The sequence below is a fragment of the Mesocricetus auratus genome, unplaced genomic scaffold, assembly GCF_017639785.1.
Source record: "Mesocricetus auratus isolate SY011 unplaced genomic scaffold, BCM_Maur_2.0 Super-Scaffold_100013, whole genome shotgun sequence".
NCBI classification, from domain to species: Eukaryota; Metazoa; Chordata; class Mammalia; order Rodentia; family Cricetidae; genus Mesocricetus; species Mesocricetus auratus.
Window position 1 is genome coordinate 30348126 of NW_024429196.1, and position 25402 is coordinate 30373527.

At 36.9% G+C, this 25402-nt stretch overlaps 1 protein-coding gene and 1 long non-coding RNA gene across 3 annotated transcripts in view; one reads left to right on the forward strand and one right to left on the reverse strand.

Moving 5' to 3' along the window:
- The window catches only part of LOC121143525, a 34887-nt gene that overhangs the window by 2930 nt on the left and 6555 nt on the right, over positions 1 to 25402 (reverse strand). Inside the window, exons 2-6 of one of the 2 annotated variants that reach the window (XR_005880758.1) lie at positions 16038 to 16104; positions 12524 to 12560; positions 4311 to 4476; positions 594 to 755; positions 335 to 501 (exon numbers count right to left, since the gene is read on the reverse strand). This is a non-coding gene — a long non-coding RNA (uncharacterized LOC121143525). Of the gene's footprint in view, positions 1 to 334; positions 502 to 593; positions 756 to 4310; positions 4477 to 12523; positions 12561 to 16037; positions 16105 to 25402 lie in introns of those variants that run through there. The other variant, XR_005880757.1, reaches the window with a different exon arrangement.
- Positions 426 to 24939, forward strand: LOC101839651 (aldo-keto reductase family 1 member C21). Its single transcript, XM_040755565.1, has 9 exons — positions 426 to 509; positions 4344 to 4511; positions 5698 to 5814; positions 6460 to 6537; positions 9682 to 9804; positions 12362 to 12471; positions 12730 to 12895; positions 17020 to 17102; positions 24736 to 24939. The coding sequence occupies exons 1-9, from the start codon at positions 426 to 428 to the stop codon at positions 24776 to 24778; spliced, it is 972 nt and encodes a 323-aa protein (XP_040611499.1). The 3' UTR covers positions 24779 to 24939.

The following is a 25402-nucleotide window of genomic DNA, read 5'->3' on the forward strand; positions in this document are numbered from 1 at the left end:
GGTCTTGAACTCATTGATTCAGGAGAAGAATTTCCTAACAGAACACCATTAGTGCAGGCATTAGGGTCAACGATTAATAAATGGGCCCTCATTAAATGTAGGATGCAGATTAAGGAGAACAGTTCTGTATTTCCTGTGGAAGTGCAAACTTGTTCAGCCACTATGGAAATCAGTGTGGCAGTTCCTAAGGAAGATGAGAATTGATCTACTTATGATCCTACTATACCACCTGTGATGGCTCTTTTTGGTTTTCAGTGAAAAATAAGTTAAAGCATTTTATCCTCACTTTTGGAAATTCATTTAACTCCTACCAATGTCGTAATCTATTATTTACCCTGGAAGGCAGAGAAGGCACTTCCAATTCTTGAATGACCAGTGAGAGAGAACATCAGGCAGAGCACATTTATCCTGAAGAGTGACAGAGGATGAACTCCAAGTGTCAGCGTGTGAAGCTCAATGATGGGCACTTCATTCCTGTGCTGGGCTTGGGTACTGCTGTACCTGAAGAGGTAAAACAGCAATGCTGGGGTTGAGGGTTTAGAAGAAATAGAACCATAGTAAAGTAAATCTACCTGACTTGAAAAGTCACTCACTTCTTAGTGACGTTGGGCCTCCTAAATTCTCCCTTTCCCGAGGCTAGAGTTGTGTGTTGCAATAGAGAAAGATTGCTCAAAGGCTGGATGTGGTCACTGGCTGCTTGCTATTCTGGAACCATGTTTTCTTTTGTTTAAGTCCATTTCCTTCAGCTTCACTGTCTGAAAATGAATGTTATACATTCTTTAAATGTTTATATAGAGTATTCTTCCTTTAGGGAAAAGTCTGCTCAGATAGGCTATCCATTTAAAAGAATGGATTATGTGGTTTTTATTAGTTTTGGTTACTCCACACACTTCTGACAACAGTGCTTTATGATAATAATTGTTCTTAATTTTCTCTTTCTTTAAATAACTGATACTTTCCAACTGTAGGGCATGAGCTTTGTGCTGTAGAAGTATTAAAATTTTAATATTATCATATTTTTATATTTCTCCTCTTGCTTCTTATGCTTTAAGAGACATATTTGGAGACAATGCCTACATAGAAGCTATTATCTAATTCATTTCTGTGTTGTAGTATTTATATTGTAGGTGCTACATGGAATCAGTTCACATGCCTATCATTCAATAAGTAGATAAAGAGAATGTGATCATTAATCTTTTCATCACACTATTTACACAATTTACATTATGAATCCATAAATCCAACATATATATATACATGTCCAGAAGAAAATAATTACAAGAAGCAAATGAACCCAGTCTCCAAAGGACAAATATCATGTTTTCTCTAGTTTACACTTCCTTGATTTTATGTAGGTATACAAGACATGTGTGCATATATGTCTGTCATCAAGTGAAATTCTTTTAGTTAAGAAGGGGATTAATGTGGAGGAAATGAAAAGGAGAAAGGGAAGGAGCACACTGTTGGGTGAGACACATAATCAACAATGTAATATGCTTGTGTGAAAATGTCCTTACATAACATGGTATCATAGGCAATTGATATTCACAATACAATATTTTTAAGTATATATAAGGAAGCATATCACCTATTAATTTTGAATTATTCTTTCATAAAAGTAAATGGTGTTATATCATTGGTAGTGACATAGATCCAACTATATACATACTCCTATGACTGCCTGCTAAAGAACAAAATATAGTGTCTTACTCTGTCTCAGAATAGGAAACTATAACAACTCAACTTTAATAATAAATATTTGACACTACAGGTTGAGACTGGAAATAAAAGGGGATGTACAATGATCAACAGAATTTGTGTACCTAGTATATAAAAGCATTTGAATAGAAAGAGTAACTTTTGGGTCTCTCACTTTGGAGGAAGAGTCTAGTTTGAAATAACTTAACAAGAAGTTCTCAATATCTGGATGGGAAGAGAGTAAGGAATACAAATTTGATATAACTTGTAAGGCATGTTAGATGGGGTCTGTCTTTATTCAGGGTACATGGTCACTTAACATGATTATTACATGAAATTATTACATAATAACCTAAACAGAATTTTGAATAGATTCTAGGTTTAAAGATCAGAAGCATGTTGATGTTCAATGTTTCATAATTCTCAAACTCTTTTGCTATTAAGCTATAAATTTGTCTACATGAATAATATACAAAAGAAGTAAAAAGAAACATAACTGCAAGGTTCCTCAATTGGAAGTTGATTGTAACTTTAGTGGTTTTTCTACTTATTTTTTATTGAAGATATTTTACACTTTTTATAAGCCAGTTGATAATGGTATTACTATAATGAGGTTTCTGAGATGAAAAACGTGATTCATTTTACTTTGGTGCTCTGCTTTGAGTTTGGCTGATTATTTCATTTTATTCCTAGGAAATGTGTTAAGTAGATGTCTCCATGTGTTATTTTCATGGCAGTTGATGTTTCCCAAAGGTATCACTATGCAAACACATCAGTATTGAAATTTTAACCCACCTCAGCCATTCTTGGGCTGTTTCTATGGACTTTGGTTGCATAGCCAACTATTAACTAATCTTGGCACAAGATAAATAACAAGAAGTAAAAATGTGACAATGACCTAGCAGAAACCAGGAGCTTATGAAAAGATTTTAGACATAAATAATCTGTGTTCAAATATATTGGATTTAATGCACAATGGTACAAACAATTCTTTTCAATGAAAGTGTGGAACTAGATAGTTTACTTGCCTGGTATGAAAGCTGCTTTCTAGTAATGTACTTAACCTTACCACAAACATGTGTCTATGAACTAGTTTCAGAGCTTTAAATTCACTCTTATTCTATAAATTTATTCTTTTTAATTCTGTTTTTTTCTCTCCTCTTCTTTTCTCTCTCACTGCCTCTCTTGCTGTCTCTTCCTATGTCTGTCTGTCTGTCTGTCTGTCTCTCTCTCTCTGTTTCTCTCTCTCTTCGTGTGTGTGTGTGTGTGTGTGTGTGTGTGTGTGTGTGTGTTCATATGTGCATACTTGCCATGGTACCATTGTGGAGGACAGAAATCAACAGACAGGTTATTTCTCTTCCACCTTGTGGATCTCAGGGATTAAAAAAGTGTCATCAGGATTGTGGGTAAATGCTTAATCTGTTGAGTTATCCCAATGGACTAAGGTCTTTAAAAAGTGTCCAAAGGACAATGATGAATAACAATGACAAGAATTGTTTAAATTGTGGAGGAAAGTAGAATGAAAGGCAGGAGAAGATTGGAAGCACCTTAGGAATTAAAAAAATATAAAGGGTGGTGTCACAAGAAGGTAGAAGGTGTGTCAGTGTGTGTAGCAATTTTATTGATAAAAATTAGAAGACATTTCATTTTATGTAGATGAAATCCCACTGCCTCAACAAGCACCTGTGTTATTATAAACATAATTTGTTTTGGAGACACTATTTGGGGACATAGTAAGTCAAGTGTGTGTGTAACAAACTGAAAATGATTACTTTGAATGGGGCTTCTAACCATCCATTTAAATATCAGAACACCCGTTGTGATTTCAGTCTTTGGGGACTATAGTGAGTTCTGTATGCTTTTCCTGGGAGAAAAATCATAGAAAATTCACAATATAAGTCGTAAGTTTGGAGGAAGCACAAAAGATGAGAATTTAAACTAACTCAAACAGCTAGAGAAAGTTTTATTTGGTGCCTTAGATAGGGAACCTCAAGTTTTGACCACACTGTGATCATGGCACAGGACCCAGTCACTCATTGACTAGAGTTCAAGGGAACACAGATGATATGTTTTAGTTTGTATTTTTGTAGCTGTGTATAGGGAAGATCATTAGAGGAAGACTGGGAAAGTAAGTTCTTTTTCTTAAATTAGGTGTTTTTGAAACAGCAATATCTGTTAGTTTTTTCAATCATCAGATATCTAGGGACATAGTCAGGTGTTTTTCTTCTTAAATGACCAAATAACTGAGTTCTTGGAAGTTTGAACTCAGTTTTATGGCCTTGGCTTGGGGATGGAGGGAATTTTCTTAAATAACATTTAATTTTTGTGTCAATTGTAACATAGTTTCCTGTGTAAATTTTGTTTACTATTCTTATGATTCCCTGTAATAAGTCCTGGGTCCTAGGTGCTAGTAGAGACATCCTATGACAATGACTAATCTGTAATTTCCAAGAACAGAACAGAAGAGATTCCCAGGTTGCTTTACTCTTGTTATCTGATAGACAAATGTCACAATAAACTCACATAGAGTCCTTACTAAAAAAGTAGTGGGGAATAGTTGATATGAGAACAGGTCACATTTTGTGCCCAAATACATTTTGAATCATGCATACCTGTCTATAAATGCTACCTTCGTTGCTCTCCAGTTTCCCCGGAATAACTTGAAGGAAATCATCAAAATCGCTATAGATGCAGGCTTTCACCATTTTGATTCTGCCTTTCTTTATAAAACTGAAGAGTATGTGGGAGAGTCCATCCGAAAAAAGATTGCTGATGGCACTGTGAGGAGAGAAGATATATTTTACACAACTAAGGTACTGTATAATATGTACCTATGAATTAACCATGATATTTGAAGAGATATCCCTATGATTAGATCAGTAGTTGTTAGTGAATTGTACTTACTGGTTTATCTTTTACTTATATGTATTTGCATATGAGGTATAGCACTGACTGACACAAAATGGTTTTCTTATTATTGCTATCTTTAGATTCATGAATTTTATTTCCTGCCTCTCATTTCTTCATGTTAGCTTATAGGAATATGATATAAATTTGAGTATGGAAGACAGTAAGTAGCCTTGCTTATCTTCTGGATTACTTTGTAACAGTTCTGATTACTCTGAAAATTTTAGATACTTTTATCAATAAGAGAAAATAAGATTAGATACTGGATGTTAAGCAAGATGTAACTAAGGCATACAACAAAATGTTGAAAATATTTTCTGTGGGTGTCAGTGAGGAGGCCTAGGTAATCTGTGGGGCCTTGGGTAGTAGATCAGTATTTATCCCTGGCACACAAATGGACTTTGGATGCGCATCCCACAATGAGAGATGCTCTCTCTGCCTGGACTCTTGTGGGAGATCCAAGACCCTGCCCTGGATAAAATGGCAGACTAGGGATACCCTCCATGAATGGCCTTACCCTCCCTGGGGAAAGGAGTGGTGATTTGGGAAGGGGGGAATGGGGGAATGGGGGATTGGTTGGAGGGGAGGAGAGTAGCTGGGATTGACATGTGAAGCAACCTTGTTTCTAATTTAAATTTAAAAATGAAAAAGAAACAAATTACATAAGGCAATGTGTGACAGAGCTAGGCATTCAAGATTGATATTTGGCCTCTATGTGTGTATACTGAATAAGCAAAACAGCACATACACATGCAAGCCCACCCACCACTAACTATACCATATTGAGTGGACTGTGTAAAAATACTAGACTCTTACTAAGCAGTTTAATCCAGTAAAATATAATATTGATGAAGAACAATATTATTACTTGATTAAGATATTGGGTCTTGAATAATTTTCAAGACTAATTAATAATAAACATTAGAGATGTGCATATCTAGAGCAGATTAAAGGACATCTTGGAAAAAGTGGAATATTCCCTGTGTGCACATCAATTTCAATTAAGTAAAAAAATGTTTTTGTGTTAAGTAAAGTAAAAGAACAAATTACTAGAATTTATTAATTCAACCAGAGTTCCACTTTCTACTGTAGGTTTGGTGTAATTGCCTTCGCCCAGAACTGGTGAGATCTTCCTTGGAACAGTCACTGAAGAAAGTTCAGTTGGACTATGTGGACCTGTATCTCATGCATTTCCCAATGGCCTTGAAAGTATGTAGTTTGAATCTCCAAAAATATTTCTTCTAGAATAGTATATAATTATGCTTGTTTAGTAATAGGACAACTACAGGGATCACAGTAGAGGAGAGGGAAAATGATTTTAAGATTTAGAGGAGTCGAAAGTTTTCTGTGTGATGGCATCTTCTAAAGACATCAGGGACACTATTCCCATGAAGTCTTACAACTGTGTCAACTAAAGTATAGCTGAACAAGGACCAGGATAAAGATAATGTGGAAGAGGAAAATCTCATGAGGCCTCAACACTAGATGAAGAACAACAGGTGTCTAAGAAATTAGAGGAAGAGAAATAGTCTTCTCCAGGGTAGACCCCAAATTGGTTATCCACAAAGTGGAAAGCCCTAAACAGTCATAAAACTCAAGAAAGACACTCTATAATGACCCAGAAATGTAGTATTTTTGAATACATATAATGCATATAAGAAAAATAGTATTCTAGTATCCAAGGGAATTTCATTAATTTAAAATTAAAATAGATGACAAATATAATTACATTAACTATGATCTACCTATCCTATGAAAGCTTAGTTCTCGGCACCCACTATGTCTAGAGTCATTGCTATTGGTTGGAAAAATGAATTTGTTGAGAGGTTACTGTAACATTTGGTTCTCTTCCAGGCAGGAGAAGATGAGTTTCCGATAGATGAACATGGAAAATTAATATTTGACACAGTGGATCTCTGTGCCACCTGGGAAGTGAGTACTAGGTTTAGAGAACACGGGAGAAATTCAATGAGAGGAAAAGTCAGGTCACAATTTCATGAGAGTGGCTGTCTGTTTTTCTGTGTTAAAATATGAGGTTATTTCCAAGGGCTATTGTTTTCTTTTTATTTATTTATTACTTTAATTTTAAATAGTTTAATTCACATGTCAATCCCAGTTCCCTCTCCCTCCCCTCTTCCGTCCCCTCCCACCATTCCCCCTCGCGCCCCACCTTATCCCCACTTTCTCCCACATAGGGGATATCCAGAGTCTGTCATTTCACTCAGAGCAGCTTCCAGGCACTCCCCTTAAGAGTCCAGGATGAGAGAGCATCCCTCTTTGTGTTATGGACACATGAAGTCCGTTTGTATGAAAGGAATAAACACTGATCTACTGACCCATAGGTTGCCCAGGCCTCCTCACTGACTCTCACACTCAGGGGGTCTGGATCAGTCCCATGCTGGCCTCCCAGCTGTCGGTCTGGGGTCCAAGAGTTCCTCCTTGTTCATGTCAATTGTCTCTGCTGGTTTCACCAGTCCATTCTTTGCCAATTTGCTCATCGCTCCTCTCTCTATGTCACTGGGTTCCATGGGTTCAGTTCAGTGTTTAACTGGGTGTTTGCATCTGCTTCCATCAGTCACTGGATGAAGGCTCCAGGATGGTTATAGACATCAAGTTTATTACCAGGAATGGGCATTTAAGGAAGTCTCTCCACTATTGCTTTGCTTGCCAGTTGGTGTCATCCCTTTTGATCACTAGAGGTCTCACTGGTGCCAGATCTTTCTTCAAACCTGTAACTCCCTCTATTATGGTATTTCTCATCCTGTTCTCCTCCTATTCTATCCCCCACTCAACTTTCTTGTTCCCCCATGACCTACTCTCGCCTCTTCTTCTTTCCCTCTCTTCTTCCCAGCTCCCACTTCCCCCCACCTCCCGACGTGTTCCAAATCTGTTCAGGAGATCTTGCCTCATTCCTTTTCTCTGGGGTACCATGCATATCTCTCTTAGGTTCTTTCCTGTTTCCCAGACTCTTCTCTGTCAGTGGAATTGCAGACTGGCACTATCCTGATCCATGTCTAAAATCCATGTATGAGTGAGTACAGACTATATTTGTCTTTTTATGACTGGGTTACCTCACTCACGATGGTTTCTTCTAGTGCCATCCATTTGCCTGCAAATTTCAAGATTCCATTTTTTTCTGCTGAGTATTACTCCATTGTGTAAATGTACCATATTTTCTCTATCCACTCTTCAGTTTAGGGGCATCTAGGTTGCTTCCAGGTTCTGACTATTACAAATAATGCTGCTATGAACATAGTGGGACAGATATTCTTGTTGTATGAATTTGCATCTTTTGGGTATATTCCTAAGAGTAGAATTTCTGGGTTTTGTGGTAGATTGATTCCCATTTTCCTGAGGAATTTACATACTGATTTCCAAAGTGGGTGTATGAGGTGGCACTCCCACCAGCAGTGGAGGATTGTTCCCTCTCTCCACACCCTCTCCAGCATAAATTGTATTCAGTGTTTTTGATTTTAGTCATTCTGACAGGAATCAGATGGTAATTCAGAGCTGTTTTGATCTTCATTTCCCTGATGGCTAAAGATGTTGAGCACTTTCTCAAGTGTCCCTCAGCCATTTTAGACTCCCCTATTGAGAATTCTCTATTTAGTTCTGTACCCTACTTTTTAATTGGATCCTTTGGTGTTTTGGAGACTTGCTTCTTGAGTTCTTTATAAATTTTGTAGATCATCTCTCTGTCAGATGTGGGGTTAGTTAATATCTTTTTCCATTCTGTGGACTTCCTTTAGGTCTTCTTGACTGTGTCCTTTGCCTTACAGAAGCTTCTTAGTTTCAGGAGATCCCATTTATTAATTGTCGATCTCAGTGTTTGTGCTACTGGTGATATGCTCAGGAAGTAGTCTCCTGTACCAATTCGTTGAAGAGAATTAAGGGATAACAGGAAGATACCTGAACATAATAAAAGCAATATACAGTAAACCAACAGCTAACATCAAATTAATAGAGAGAAACTCAACACAATTCTTCTAAAATCAGGAACAAGACAAGACTGTCCATTCTCACAATATCCCTTCAATATTGTATTTTAAGTTCTAGCTAGAACAATAAAACAACAAAAGGAGATCAAGAGATCAAGGGGATACGAATAGGAAAAGAAGAAGTCAAGCTTTCACTATTTGCAAATGATATGATAGTTTATATAAGTGACCCGAAAATCTGCAAGGGAACTCCTAGAGCTAATAAACACCTTCAGCAAATTTGCCGGATACAAGGTTAACTAAAAAAATCAGTGGCCCTATTATATACAGATGATAAAGTGGCTGAGAAAGAAATAAGAGAAACATCACCCTTTACAATAGCCATAAACAGCATCAAATATCTGGGAATAAGGTTAACCAAAGAAGTGAAAGACCTATATATATCAAGAACTTTGAGTCTCTAAATAAAGAAATCAAAGAGGATACCAGAAAATGGAACGATCTCTCATTCTCTTGGATTGGTAGGATCAACATAATAAAAATGGCAATCTTGCCAAAAGCAATCTACAGATTCAATGCAATCCCTATAAAAATTCCAGCAAAATTCTTCACAGACCTTGAAAGAACAATAATCAACTTTATATGGAAAAACAGAAGACCCAGGATAGGCAAAAGAACCCTATACAATAAAGGAACTTCAGGATGCATCACCATACCTGACTTCAAGCTCTATTACAGAGCTATAGTCCTGAAAAAACTTGGTATTGACACAAAAATAGACAGGTAGACCAATGGAATCGAACTAAAAATCCTGATTTTAACCCACACACCTATGAACACTTGATTTTTGACAAAAAGCTAAAATTATTCAATGGAAAAAAGAAAGCATCTTCAACAAATGGGGCTGGCATAGCTGGATATTGGCATGCAGAAGACTGTAGATAGATCCATGTCTATTGCCTTGCACAAAACTTAAGTCCAAATGAATCAAAGATTTCATCACATATCTAACCACACTGAAACTCCAAGGGCAATTTTTTAAGAGCTGCAGTAGCATCAATAACTTAAGTATAATAGAAACAAAGGAGGTATGATGCAACCCCATAAAAATATTTTGTGACTTTGTTTTCTTCTTTAGGCCATGGAGAAGTGTAAGGATGCAGGACTGACCAAGTCTATCGGAGTGTGTAACTTTAACCGTAGGCAACTGGAGAAAATCCTGAACAAACCAGGTCTCAAGTACAAGCCTGTGTGCAATCAGGTGGGAATCATCAGCCTCTTCTCCTTGTCCATTCCTTTGTTTCCCTTCTTACCACAGGCTGGTAGGTACTCTTTTCACATTAATCTCCACTTTGTGCAACATCAGAAGCTAGCAGCAGATTGTTTATGAATAGGATATTTATGACACCTGATTGTGTTTTACTCTCTGAAGTCTTAGTGGAAAATATGGGCTCATCTATTTCTTAGTAGATTTTATAGTGATATGAATGATGCAAGGAGCCACTGATCTCACTCTGAAGTAAACTTTACCATCTACTTGACATAATAAGAATGAACAGTGATTAATAGGGGAAGGTTGTAAGGAATTGTGCTTAATATCACTGCAAAAGATTGAGACGTTCAGGAAACAAGGATTCTGTGTAAGTTAACAAATGATGCTTGTCTGTATTTCTTTGAAGTTCATATGCTATTCTGATTATGGCACAAGTCTTAGCTACATTAAGAATTACAGCAGACTACAATTCTTATCCAGGTTAGAGGGAGGACATTTATTATTTATTGTGATATTACTTGGATAAGTAAGATGAGTACTCAGAGAGTTTGAACACTACTTCAGTTGACTTTGTTCCTGAACATATTTCAATTTCTTCTCCTGGTTTGTGGAACCAAAATGTGAAGAACTTCCTTATATCTGTGGCTCCATTCTCTCAGGTATTTATAAGACCTTGCAGTAAACAAGTAAAAGTCATGTGTAGAAAGTGGGGTTGTATGCTATTTATATACTTGTTATAAAAGGACCAAATCACTAGACATTAAAATATTAAAATAAGAAAAAGATGTGATAAAATATTTCACGTAGTTTAATGATTACTTTAAGAAATGTTAATGGATGGTAGAGACCTATATTTCTTCAACTATGTCCAACATTGTTGATATTTTGCAGGACTGGAAATTGTAGTAACATGTATGTGATTACATATTAATATATGTGAGCAATATGATGCTAAATCTTTCAAAGTTAGATGCATGTACTACTATCAAACCCTAATGATTTCATAAACATCTCTCAGGAATGAAGATACATATCCTTTGATGGTTAGATTTGCATTATGTGAACTGAGCTTATAGCATTCCATTCTATATATTTTCTTTTCTTGTGTATGTGCTTATGGTGTACATAGTGTGGGCAGATGTATATGTGGAGGTCTAAGACTGATGTTAGAATTCTTCCTCTACTTCTTGTTCTTTGAAGCATGGGCTCTCATTCAAACCCATGCTGAATAAGGCTACTCTTCCTAGCTGGGTTGCTTCTTGGATTCTGTGTCTCTGTCATCTAACCTTAGAAATATGGGCAGAGCAGTCTTACATCACAAATTTCTGAGTTCTTGGGGTCTCAACTATAAGCCTCTTCTTTGTATAGCAATTGCTTTAACCACTGAGTCATCTCTTCAGTTCTCATGCTGCTATGAATTATCATTGCAAAGTAAGATTTCCCTGTTCTTCCAAATCATCTTAGTTCTTCTCTCATCAAGGTAAAATTGTATTTCACCCATCTTTCCTAAAGAGTTTTCCAGCTCTTTTATACTCTCATATTGACCAGTGTTTTTACAAATGACATCTAGGAAGAATAAATACTGGATTGATTTAGAATTTGTGTTTTAACCTGTAGACTTTATAGTTGATGATTTATTGCACTATTTCATAGTCAAAATTTAATAAGTCCATATTTTTTCCACATTTAAACTCTGTCATGAGTCTGCATAGAGGAATGTGTATTTGCACATAGGATTTTGTGAAAAGGTTGGTATATCTCAAATTGGTTATTTTTTAAGTGTTTTCAGGAACATAAGACAGTAGATTTTTTTAAATAGAAATGTGGAGAATTGAATGGAAATTAAGGGAACTAGGGCGTAATGGGGTTGAGAATGAATAGGGTTAACGTATAAGATGTAATTATATAAGCATGTCTTAATGTAGCTTATTAGTGCAATAAATGTATCAATGAAACATACATAATGGGGCCAGTGAGATTGATTAGTGATTAAATGCATTTGCTACCTGAAAACCTGATTTTGATTATTCACATGGGAGAAGAGCTGACTCACCCAAGTTGTCCTAGAACCTTCACAAGCATGCTGTCGTGTATGCACATGTGCACTTGAACACACACACACACACACACACACACACACACACACACACAGAGTAACTCAATCTCCCAAATTCTGCAATTAGAGTGATGATCCAATCCAGTATTAAGCACATAAACACTGTATTTTTTCTTTTTAAAATTTACCTATGTTCCTTGGTTACAGATCCACAATTATCATTTATTATTCCTTTCACCATCTACACACAAACCCCTTGTACTTTCCAGGAACATCCATTTTCCTGTTTCCTGTTTCTTGACCCACTGTAATAAATCAACATTTCTTGCAGCAGAATGGGTATGACATTATTTACTTAAGGATTAGTACTGGTCTAGTCAATTCAGACTTTATTACACAGATTTTCCTAATTTAGCTTATTGTATTTTAATACTTTTCTTTATATAAATGTGGGATTTCATGTAATATGGTATCATCATTCATCTTCAGGTAGAATGCCATCCTTATCTCAACCAAATTAAACTTCTGGATTTCTGCAAGTCTAACGACATTGTGCTGGTTGCATATGGGGTTCTGGGAACACAACGATACACAGGATGGTAATGTGGTCATTAAAAATTAAAGATAAATTAACAATTGTTGTTGACATACCTTTAGTTCCATGATTCCATGTTCATACTCATGTGATCTGGAAGCAGAGATAATTTGCATTTTGGATAGACTGACAAAAGATATTGGTGTTACTGGTCCAGGAACACACTTGGGAACCACCATTGTTTGTGCCACATTCCTGTACATTTGACACTTCTTTATATGCTATAGATTGAGGAATTTAGCCTCCCTATTTCTCATCTCAGGGTGGACCAGAACTCCCCTGTTCTCTTGGATGAACCAGTTCTTCATCGATTGGCAAAAAAATACAGTCAGACTCCAGCCTTGATCGCACTTCGCTACCAGTTGCAGCGTGGGATTGTGGCCCTCCACAGCACTCTCAAGGAAAAGCACATCAAAGAAAACACACAGGTGATGAGTGAGACTTGGCTTTCAAAGTTGTTCATACTGACTCATCCTATGTACTTCTTTTGCTACTCAGGATCCTGTATCAACCTAGTCCTTTTATCTTGCTTTCCCATGCTTTTGTTTTACATTTGAAGGGTTTGTCTTTTCCTGTAAGATCACAATAGTTTTTGTTGCAGTATAGAACTAAATCATGTTGAAGACAAATTTTTGGTCTCGGCATTACATTAGCAATGTGCATAGTAAGGTTCAGTGAATGGAATGATACTTTTTCTTTTAAAATGAGGTACCTGGACTAGATACCTAGTAATTATAGGCCTTCAAATTATTTGTGTTCTATTTTGCATTTTCCTGCACACACAATTATTACCTCTTTAAATTTAATTTCCAGTTGTTTCTTCAAACCCTGTAGCAAGTAACTTTCTTTTCAAATCAGAGGATATCTGTTTATTTATTTTACCCAAAATAGTTACATGAGTTAAAGAAGCAACCTATTGCCATGTATGGGCTCCATACACAAGACAATTATTTAACTAATTGTCCTGTGAGTAGAATATTTTGCCTGTCTCATCTGACCTCAGATAGGTTTATCTCCTCTTGTTCTGCTACTGTCATGTCTTCTCCAATATGAGTTTGCATTGTTTGCAGACGAGCCTGTCTTATTTCCCCATAGTTCCACAGCCTCTTTCTATGTAGTTCTTTTATCTCTTCTTAATAGTTCTCAGTTCTTCTTCTATCCAGTCTTGGCTTAACTTTACTATTTTGCACAATTCCAAATTAGTTTATAACTTCTCAGAAAGGGCTTTCATGTATGATTATGTTCTAATTTAGATCAGGAATATCATTACTTCTGGCATATTCAACTGACAAAGTACACTACATAAGATCAGGGAAGTATCAAGATATGTGGAAAAAGCTCTTCTATATCCTAGTGCAAATGGCTTTAAATTCACAAAATAGAGTGGACACAGGAAGACATGATGATGGGGGAAGTCCTTCTGTGTATATGTTGATGAATAAAGCACGGTTGGCCAGTAGGGAAGCAAGATAAGTGGAACTAGGAGTCTAGGAGGATTCTGGGAAATGTAGTGAAGAGAGTCATCACCATGTGATCCCGGGGAAAAAAGGACAGGTCAGACTGTCGTCCTTGGAAAGATAAGTCTTTACAGAAATATATGTTAGTAATTATGGTTAGTAATTAAGTCAGAACTAGCCACTAAGAAACCATAGCAAATGACCAACAGCTTCATAATAAATATAGTGTCTCATGTGTTATTTTGGGGCTGAGTGGTGATGGGACCCACATGGATGGTGGGAAGAGTACACGTTACAACACGAAGTGGATATTCTTATATTCTTTTATAATTTTTGTAGATATTAATTAAAATATAATTACACCACTTTCCTCTTCCCTTTACCTTTCTCCATCTCCTTCTAAGTTCCCTATCTCTAACTACTCCCATGCCCATCCATCATCAAATTGATAGGTCCTTATTTCTCAATTATTATTTTTACAAATATCTATCTGTATGTGTTTGTAGGCACCATTGTATAAGTTAAACAGCGGGGTCAGTTTTTTGTTGATGGTGCATGTATGGCTTCAGGGCTGACCACTTTGTATTGAGCAATCAATTAGGAGCATCACCCCTGGAAGAGGCTCCCTCTTCCTCTGGCATTATTATGTTCTTATTGTTAGTCTACTAACTATGCTTTTGTGTTCTGGAAATGTATTGGTCTCAACTTCTGAAGTGAATTTTGGAGCTTTTTCTAAAAACCTCTACTTTTCAAATTTTCATTAAGTATTAAACATGAACAGGAATTTCTTCCCTTTACAATTCACATTCTTTATGACTTTCTTTTGTGGTAGACTAGTGTTAAGCATTGCTGTGTGGAACAAACTTATATTCTCTATTACTTTGAAAATGTCATTCTCTGTTCTGTACTTCATTTTTATGTTCCACCTGAGTTGCTCTTTTAAGATTTCAAGTGTCAACCAAAACATATTTACAATTTTGCTCTTACACACAGCTTGGTAGTATTAGGTGTTTGTCATTTTATATTTCCGTAATTCCTTTCTTTTTATTTAAATTACAGACAAGTTTGTTTTACATGTCAATTTCAGTTCCCTCTCTGTCCTCTCTTCCACTGCCCCCGCAGACCCCCCATCTCATCCCCTTTCTGCTCCCCAGGGAGGGTGAGGCCTTCCATGGGGGATCTTCAAAGTCTGTCATATCATTTGGAGCAGTGCCTAGGCCCTTGCCTGTGTGTCTAGGCTGAGAAAGTATCCCTCTATGAGGAATGGGCTCGCAAAGTTCATTTTTATACTAGGGATAGATACTGATGCACTACTAGTGGCCCCATAGTTTAACCAGGCCTCCTAACTGTCAGCCATGATCAGTTCTATGCTGTTTTCCCAGCTATCAGTCTGTGGTCCATGAGCTCCCCTTTGTTCAGGTGAGCTGTTTCTGTGTGCTTCTCCAGCCTGGTCTTGACCCCTTTGTTCATCACTCCTCCCTCTCTGCAACTGGATTGCAGGAGTTCAGCTCGGTGTTTAGCAGTGGGTGTTTCCTTCTGCTTCCATCAGCTACTGGATGAAGGCTCTAGGATGGCATATAAGTTAGTTGTCAATCTCATTATCAGGGAAGGGCATTTAAGGGAGCCTTTCCACTATTGCTTAGATTGTTAGTTGTGGTCATCCTTGTGGACCTCTATACATTTTCCTGTGCCAGATTTCTCTTTTAACCTATAATGGCTCTATTATGGTATCTCTTTTCTTGCTCTCTATTCTTCCCGTGACTCAATCTCCCTGATCCCTCATGTCCTCCTCTCCCCTCCTCTTCTTCCCTTCTCTTTCTTCTAATTCCCTCTCTCCTCCCCCAATGCTCCCAATTTGCTTAGGATTTGTTGTCACTTTTATCTTCTCTGGGGGACCATATATGTCTCTCTTAGGGTCCTCCTTGTTTCCTAGCTTCTCTGGTGGTATGGATTGTAGGATGTTAATCCTTTGCTCTATGCCTAGAATCCATATATGAGTGAGTACCTACCATGTTTGTCTTTTTGTGACCGAACTCCCTCACTCAGAATGGTTTCTTTTAGGAGTTTTTCCACATTTTCAATGGAGGTTTTATTTTTAATTTGTAATAAATACCTGCATACATAGGAGAGTTCAGCTATGCAATTGCTTCCATGAGCTTTGCTGTTCCATTGTGGTGTTACTGAAAAGTAAGAGAAAAAGTGGGAACTTGAAACATCTAGAGCAGTTAAGTTTCATGTGCATTTTAGATCTAGGAATTTTCTGGAGTTTTCGTGTGAGTTTGTTTTTGTTGGTAGTTTTGGATTTCCTGATAGTAGTTTACTTTGAGGTTGTCATTTTTGAAGTGGGTTGACCTTAAGCTGGCAATGTAGTTGAAGATTATCAGGGACTTCTAAACTTTTAGCTATTTACAATCCAAGTGGTGGGATTATAGAAAAGAGTCATCACACCAGGCTTTCCTTGGTTATTTATGGTTTTTCTGTAATAAAAGTTTAGAATTCACCTGATAACTTCCAACCAGAGTGTAGGTTTGCATTTGATATCACATCTGTTTACTATTTTAGAGACTATGAGTTGTGGCAGTATTGTGCTGTCCACTATGATAATTTTATTGGAATTTCCTGTTATGTAGATGATGCCTCACATACTACATTAACTTTAATTATTTACATAATAAGTATTTTTGTGTCTATTCTGTCTCATTTATACATAAAAACACTAAGTTGTGTAATTTTCTTGATATCACCTTTTTGTTTTAATAACTTTCAATTATTCAGGTGATTTTGCATTCATGTATGTCAATTAAATGTCTAAGTTTCTGTATGCTCAATATTCATTCATTGTTTCTTGTTATTGATTTTCCTATCAAGACCAGTGATTTATGGGTCAATTTGTTTCAATTTGTTAATAATCATAGATCATTCTGTTGATTATGGTGCTCAAACTGCATTAAAGATGACTTCCTGAAGATCAGTTCTTAATCCATTTTTATAACACCATTATTATTAGTAGAGTGCCTATTTAAGTAATGTTCCAATTTAAAGGTTGGCAAACATGCTGTCTAAACATGCAAAAATGTTTCTTATCTGTGTGGTAGGTTTTTGAATTCAAGTTGACTTCAGAGGATATGAAAGTCCTTGATGGCCTGAATAGAAATCTGCGATATCTGCCTGCAACCATGTAAGTAACTTTGGCAACATGTTTTACTCCATTTATTTTTAGGGGCAATATTTTAAATGTTATCTCAATACAATAAATATAAAGACAACAGAGGCAATCTGAGCTGAGGACTATGAAAAAGATTGACAGAGAGAGGGAGAGAGAGAGAGATGGGAGTGAGCAGGTCCCTTTTAATAAAAGATAGCATATTAAATAGGCACAGGTGCACCGGTGGACCTCTTAGTGGCCACAGCTGAACTCATATCTTGTCAAAACTCCAAAGGCAGGCCAGTATGAATGCCTACATATTAACAACCTGTAGATATGTACTGGGAACATTTTGAGGAGTCCATTGAAACATTTCCAATAACAATACCATGCTACCATGTCATTTTCCCCAGCACTTGTTTAAATTCAGATTCTATGAAATATATGACCACAAACCTTGCAGTCTATGTCATCGCCTGCATATGAAATTGTTCACTGTATTCAGGAAACAATGAATTTTAATAGTTGTCAGGGCCCATAAAGATGGTTCCTCTTTATCTTGCCTCAAGGTCCAAGAGTTCTACAACTGTCCTTAATAAGTGAAAAGACTTAAAGGTCTAAGGCTTGGCTACTGCAGGGTGTTCCAGGCCTTTATAGATGTCTTATCTAAACATCAACAGACTTGGGCTCAGGCTGATAACAGGGTGTGGTTACCAAATGCTTAGAGGATTAGGGGAAGAAAGGGTGTTTGCTCCTTATATATGATAATAGAAGTCTACTGCCATGCCCCCCTTTTTGTTGGGGTACTTAAGAATATTGAAGAATAAACTTGGGGGTTCAGTATTCACTGGATTACTGGATTGCCCTCCTCTTTTATGTTCTTTAACTTATAAATGACCAGCCTTTGACTTGTTTCTAGCCATATTTTTAACATGGGAAATATTTTTAATTTAAATTAGAAAAAAAGCTTATTTTTCATGTCAGTCCCAGTTCCTTCCCCCCCCCTCTCCTCCCCTGACCTTCACCCACCATCTATCCCATCGTCTTTCTGCTCCTCAGGGAGGGTGAGGCCTTCCCTGGGGGTTCTTCAAAGTCTGTCATATCATTTTTCTTTTTCTTAGGCATCTTTACCTGCCCTTTCTCAATCCACACTCCCCCTCTCAACTACAAACAGGGCAAGTCGGTTGGCTCTGACTGAAGCTTACAAAGACAGTTTCCCACAAATAGTTTGAAAACATTCATGTCTTTCTGATGTACTTTTGTTTAGAAACTAAATTTTCTAGTTTGAGAACTGCTGTCATGATGTGTGTAATCATACATTTGGCACTGATTTTCTAAATATAAAGAGGTAAATATAGAGAACTGAAAAATTATAGAGAAAAATGTGTAAGGCTTAAGGAAATGCTGAAACATGCCTTAGTCAGTAAAACACTTGACTTGAAAGTGTGAAGACCCGAGTTTGACATTGAGAAATCTGGGTGCAGTAGTGTGCTCTTGTAATTCAAGTGTTCTGGAGGAAAAAACATGCAAATCCCTGGGGTTTGCTGTCTAGTCATCCTATGCTAACTGAGTGGTACCATGTCAATGAGAGACTGTCTCAAAAGATGTCAATGCATTTTTGAGAATTACTTCTAAGGGTTTCTTATGGCCCCTATATTCATGTGCATACTTGTATGTATGCATATGCATCTACAATCCCAAATAAAGCCTTACACACATATACAGGGATACACGCATATGCATTTAAGCAAATGGAATATTATAAAGAAACATTTCCATTGCTGTAGAGAACTTATAGCCCAAAGAAACCTTGTTTTTTACTCTACATACAAGGCTATGGAATTTGACAAGATGCACTATAAATGAGGAAATTAAGTAAAATATATTCTCACTTCCCATGGAAAAATAATTCAAGGTGAAAAATGTGATATTTTGTGAAAATTATAAACAAAACAAAAAACTGAATGCAATAAAAATTTCTAGATATCATTCTTAATAGCATACAGAGAATGAATAAGGTAGTACATATTATATATAGGCAGAACTTTTATTCATATTTAATTTATTAATATTTTTATTCTCTTTGATGAGTAATCTTTTAAGTCTTTATAACTTTTATGACTATTTTTATGGTGATCTATAGTTATATCCTTGAATGTGAGATTTTCTCTTTAACAAATATTGCTTCTATTGTTGAATCATAACCACTATATTTTATTTGGCAGGATGCTAATGAATTATTGATTAATTTTGAAATTGGAATTAAATATAATCATTGTGAACATTCCATTTAAGTCAATATTTCTGAAACTCAAATATCAAATTACACATCCACTCAATGCACATAAGTTGGATAATATATATTCCAAAATACTGGTACATACATAATATTGCTATTATTCCATCTAATTTTTCTATATCATAATTAAATTTAGAGAATTTTTAATTGGGAATTTAACTTACACATTTGTGTTTGATCATATGGATCACTATGACAATGAAATTTGTTTTTATTTGACTGAAAGGATTTTTTTCATTTATTTTGCTTTTATTGAAAATGGATTCTTTTCTCATACACTGTATCCTGATCATAGTTTCCCTCCCTCTATTCATCCCAGTTCTTCCCTACCTTCCTTGCCCTCTGGATCCACTCTCTTTCTATATTTCATGTTTCTAAGAGAAAGCAGCCAAACATAAAATATAATAAGATAAAGCAAAAACCATCACATCAAGGCTGGACAAGACAGTCCTACAGAAAGAGAAGAGCCTCAAGAGCAGGAACAAGAATCAAAGACACATGCATTCACATACTCAGAAACCCCATAAAATATGGAGCTGAAAGAGTCAGATACATTAGTGATCTTTGTATATTCCTCAGAAACAACGATAGCCTAAGACATAATAAAGACAAGTGCAATTTTAAAAAGAAAAAAATTAAATATTAGTTCGATTTTTATCTAGATCTCCCCAAATATTTTTAAATCGTTACATTTATTTACTCATATAAATGTTTGGGAGTGGGTACATGTGATGGAGATCAGGTGACTGTTTGCCTCCATAGTTTCTTTCTTTCTATTATATAGGTCCCAAGGATGGAACATAGATTATCAGTTGGTAGCTAGTGTCTTACCCATCTAAACCACCTCACTGTCCCTCAACTTCTAATTGTAGACTATGTAACTTGCTTTCTTCTTTTCTGAAACTTAGCAAAGTATTTCTTTCCTAGAGATTTTTTTGTCATAATTTCTTTATTGACTCTTTGGAAATATTACAACATGCACCACAATTCCACTCACCTCCCAGGAACGTCATATTTTCCCTTCACCTCTGCAGTGCCTCCAAACAAATATGAAACATAGCAAGCTAGCAAACAAGCAAACAGAAAGAAAAAAGCAAAGAAAACCCAAAGAACCTCTTCACTTCTCTGTCATTCCCACCACTCTGTTTTAGGGTTTTATTGCTGTGAACAGACACCATAACTTCAGCAATTCTTATAAAGAAAACATTTAATCGGAGTATGGTGTCTTGCTTACATCAATTATTATTACATCCGTAGTGTAGGGGCATGGAAGCAGACATGGTACTGGAAGTGCTATATCTTGCAGGCAACAAGAAGTCAACTGTGACACTGGGTAGTATCCTGAGCATAGGAAACCTCAAATCCTGCCCACACAGTAATACACTTCCTTAAGAACATCATACCTAGTCAAACAAAGCTATACCTCCTAATAGTACCAATCCCTATGAGATTATGGGGGCAATTACATTCAAACTACCACATTCCACTCCCTGGATCCTATAAGTTTGTAACAGTATCATAATGCAAAATTTATTTAGTCCAACTTCAAAAGTTCCCATAGTGTATCACAGATTCAACAATGTTTTTAAGACCAAAGTTCAAGTTCTATTCAGAGATTCATGCAATCTTTTAACAGTAATCATCTGTAAAAATCAAAATCAAAAATCAAATCACATTTTCCCAATACATAAGGGCACAGGATATACATTAACATTCCAAAATTCAGAGAAGGGAGCATAATAAGGAAATACTGGACCAAAGCAAGAACAAACAGGTGGCAAACTCCAAAATCTCCTACATATCTAGTGTTGAAACATTCCTTCCATCTCCAAATCCATTCAGCTTTGTTGACTGAAATGTACTTCTTTTTCAAAGGCTAGTGCCACTTCTGGTTAGCAGCTCTCCTCGGCAGGTATTGCATGATTCTGGTATCTCTAACATCTTGGGTTCGGAAGGAAATCAAAGCTTCAACTTCACAGCTTCACATAATGACTCCTGAACTAAGCCTCCATTCAGGGACATCACTGACACATTTCTGGCCTCAGCAGCTTTGTTCCATAACTCCTTTTTTCTATCCTTAAGTCTAAACCCAGAACCATGTGGCCAAAGCTGCCATGTTCTGCTGCTTGATGGTGCTGGAATTTGAGCCCCTCATTCAATTAAGTCTTTACCAGCTCTCTGTCCTCTGTCTAAGCTTTGACTATCCTGAAACATGCTGTATAGATTAGGCTGATCTCAAACTCAGAGACCCAACAGCCTCTGCCTTTTCCAGTGCTGAGATTAATGATGTGCTTTACCATACCAGTACTAAAAGTTTCTCTAGTTCCTTTTCACAAGTTAGAAATTTAGCTATGTGGGATTTTGCCCTGAGGTCACCAGTTCCTTTTTTCCTTTTCTTAATCTATTTGTCTCCTTAAACACAGGACTTTTTTCCATTTTACTTTTGGTGCTCCTTTTCTCTTCAAAATATCATTCTGTATTTTTCCATATACTTCTTGGTCCTTTTCTTTATAAATCTTTATCAGAGTTACCACTAATATCCACATGACAGAGTCTATACTATGCTGATTTTATATTTCTTCTGTCAATGAAATTAATCCAAAACTCTTCCTCAGGCAGACTTTCCAGAAAAGGGCAAGAAGCAACCACTTTCTTCACCAAAATATCATAAGACCAGTCTCTAGCCCACATACTATCATTCTTCTTCTCTGAAACCTCTTGATCCCCAGAGTTCATCAAATCACTTTTATCACCACTCTCTCCTATGATCCCATGAGTATGGCCCATTGTGCAGCACATGAAGCATCCCCCTGCTTTTCTAATCCTAACTCCTAATGTCCATATCACTGCAACAAAGAAATCATGGTCCAGGCTATCAGAGCAATACCCCACTTCTGTTATAAACATAGGGATTTTTATTGGTATAAAGAGACAACATGACCATGGCTGATGTGGGAGGTCAATGTAATATGGAATTTATTTATTTACATACAAGCTGAGAGAATGGAAAGCGAGGCAGGCTTCCAGAGGAGAAGAGAGCAAGAGAATACTTTTTCTTTCCTTAAATAGCCCACTTGTCTAATCTTGTTATCTCTGCCCCTTTTGGGTCGATAGCTTTGTGGGGCTCACCCCTACACATGGCAATTCTTTAAAGAAAGTTGGGCCTCACTTACAGTTTTAGAGGTTTAGTTCTGTATCATCATTGCAGTGCCCGCGCCACAAGCAACTCCAAGGTATCAGGAAAAGAAAGACCAGATGTCCAGCTGTTTGTACTAAGAAGTGTCTTTATTTTGCAAGTGCTAAGAGGTCTCTTTCTTATAGGAGGAGACAGTCTTATATATTAAAACACAGTAGAAAGACCCCAGGTGGAAGAGAGCATGTTTTTCTCGTGCTAGATGTTGATGTCAGTGGAGCAAGGTGGGGACAGTAAGCCAGGACTAGAAAACAGGATGCACCTGTGGCTATCAGCTGACCAGCAACTCAGAGACCCTGTGGGGGCTAGGGCCCAAAAATTATGACAGGAGCATTATGGCATATAGACAGATGAAGTTCTGAAGCTGAAAGTGGTACATCTTGCAGGCAAAAGGAAGTTGATTTTGACATGGAGAGATATTCTGAGCATAGAAAACCTCAAAACCTGATTTTACTTTGTTTTATTTTGTTTTGTTTTTCGAGAAAGAGTTTCTCTATAGCTTTGGAAGCTGTCCTGGAACTCTCTCAGTAGACCAGGCTGGCATTGAACTCAGAGATCTGCATGCCTGTTTCTAACTCCTAACACTGCCTCTGACTCCCAAGGGCTGGGATTAAAGGCGAGTGCCACCACCAGCCCCTGGGTTTTACTGTTTATCAGTTATATATGCACAGGATAAAGAATCATAGAGTTCTTTAAGGTTTGTTATTTAAAAAAACAGGGCTTGCCTACTGGGCATAAAGTCCAAGATCCAATTCCCAACGCTGGAAAAAAATGAAAAAAATCAGCCAACCACCCAGTGTGTTGGTTAGTTTTTATCAACGTGACACCAACTAGAGTCACTTGGGAAGAGGGAACCTCTAATGAGGAATTGTCTCCATCAGATTGGCTGGTAGACATATCATTGGAGCATTTTCTTGATTAAAGATTGGTGTGGGTGAGCCCAGCCTACTGTGGGTGGTACTATCTCTGGGCAGGTAGTCTTGGGTTGTATCAAAAAGGCAACTAAGCAATCCATGGAGAACAAGCCAGTAAGCAGCACTCATCCAAGCCTCATCTTCAGTTCTTGCCTTCAGATTCTGCCTTGAGTTCCTGCCTTGGCTTCCTGCAATGATTGACTATAACCTAAGAATCAATAAACCCTTTCTTCCCCCCCCCAAAAAAAAAGAAAACCTCAAAACCTACCCACACAATGGCATTGTTGGAAGAACAATGCCACACCCATTCCAATAAAACCATACCTCTTAATTGTGCCACTCCCTATGAGAATATGGGGGCCAACTGCATTCAAACTATTACAATCTCCAACCATGAGATGGCATTAGCAGCAATGTGTCACATAGTAGACCCCCTTGTTCAATTAGCTTTACTAGCAAAAGTTCACTGAAAAGAGTCTTTGGTCTGGTTCAAGACTGATTTCTGACACATCATCCTCCCTGGATCCTCACTGAAACTCCTCTGCAATATCCTCAAGCTTCCCTGAGTCAGGGAGATCCTATGCTGCCACAATGGTCTGGACTGAGCAGCTCAGCTGGCAACCAGACTCACAGCCAGGCATTGTCTTGGTCTATAGCAACATCCAACCCATCTAGAACGTACTGGAAATAATGAAGGGAATGGTTCTTTGGAACGAGTCTGCATGATCTTCTTGAAAAAATGTAATACAAAGGGCTAGATATTTGTTTACTTAAAAATATTCTTGCTTATACATAATCTAAGTTCAATCATGTAGTTTTTGTCTACATGTATATCTGTGCACCACATGCATCTCTGGAGCCATATAAGCTAGAGAAAGGCATAGGATTGCTTGGAACTGGAGTTATTTATGGTTTTGAGCCACCACATAGGTGCTGTGAATAGACTATGTGTCCTTTGGAAGAGCAGCCAGAATTTGCAATGGTGAAGTCATCTCTCTAGTCCCTCTTTGTTTTTGTTGATAGATACATGTTTGAGCATTTTATTCTTCACTTTCTATACATTGAGTACTGGGAAAGGAAGATAATCTGAATAATTTGTCTATTTTCTTTTCAAGTAGAAAGTAATGATTTGAAAGTAAGAATATTATATGCCTTAAAAAAGAAAGTTTTATACTTCCACACTAATATCAGCTTCATAGAAATCACTCCATTTAGAAAGAGAATGATGAAATGCATTATGGATTTTCTTTGTCTTTGCAGGTTTGAGGGCCACCCTAATTTTCCGTTTTCTGATGAATATTAACATGTGTGGATATCTATTGGAAGGTTTGCTGGTGGGAGACTGCCCATCCACTGATGTCTTGACTTGTCACTTCTACTCTGTAGCAATTCAGAACCTCCTGAAGCTACACTTTAGCTAAGACAGTAAAATAAAAGTAAGAAATCTGTCCCATCCTGAATCCAAATAAAAGACACATTCTCCAACAATTATCAGGGTCATATTATCTTAAAGTTTTATTTTACCATGATTAATGATGTTTTCAAATTTATCTGCCTACAAGTCTGTATTCATGGTGTGGTAGATGAAAAGTTATTGTATAGGCAGTTTTTCCATGAGAATATGTAGTGTTTTCATCTTTCGAGTAGGAATAGCTAATAGGCATTCATTAATCTATGTTTCTCTAGTTCACAGATATAAAATGTGTATCATCCGGTCAGAAAGGTGAGGCATAATTGAGAATGGTGAACAATAAATCCAGAGCTATATTAGGCCTTTGGACATAGAAGTTTCAAAGTTACAGAAAGGGATTTAGTACATGAGGGTTGTCAGAGTAGGGTGAGAAATGAATCAGCCTGCAATATTCATGAGATTCCAGTTACAAACAAAATATTCCTGGAGATATTTCTTAAACTAATAAATTTTAAT

Coding starts and splice junctions, on each gene's coding strand:
- LOC101839651 (XM_040755565.1), top strand. CDS start 426: ATGAACTCCAAGTGTCAGCGTGTGAAGCTCAATGATGGGCACTTCATT. Junction 6,538..9,681: donor ATCTCTGTGCCACCTGGGAA/GTGAGTACTAGG, acceptor TTTCTTCTTTAG/GCCATGGAGAAGTGTAAGGA. Junction 12,472..12,729: donor ACACAACGATACACAGGATG/GTAATGTGGTCA, acceptor TTCTCATCTCAG/GGTGGACCAGAACTCCCCTG.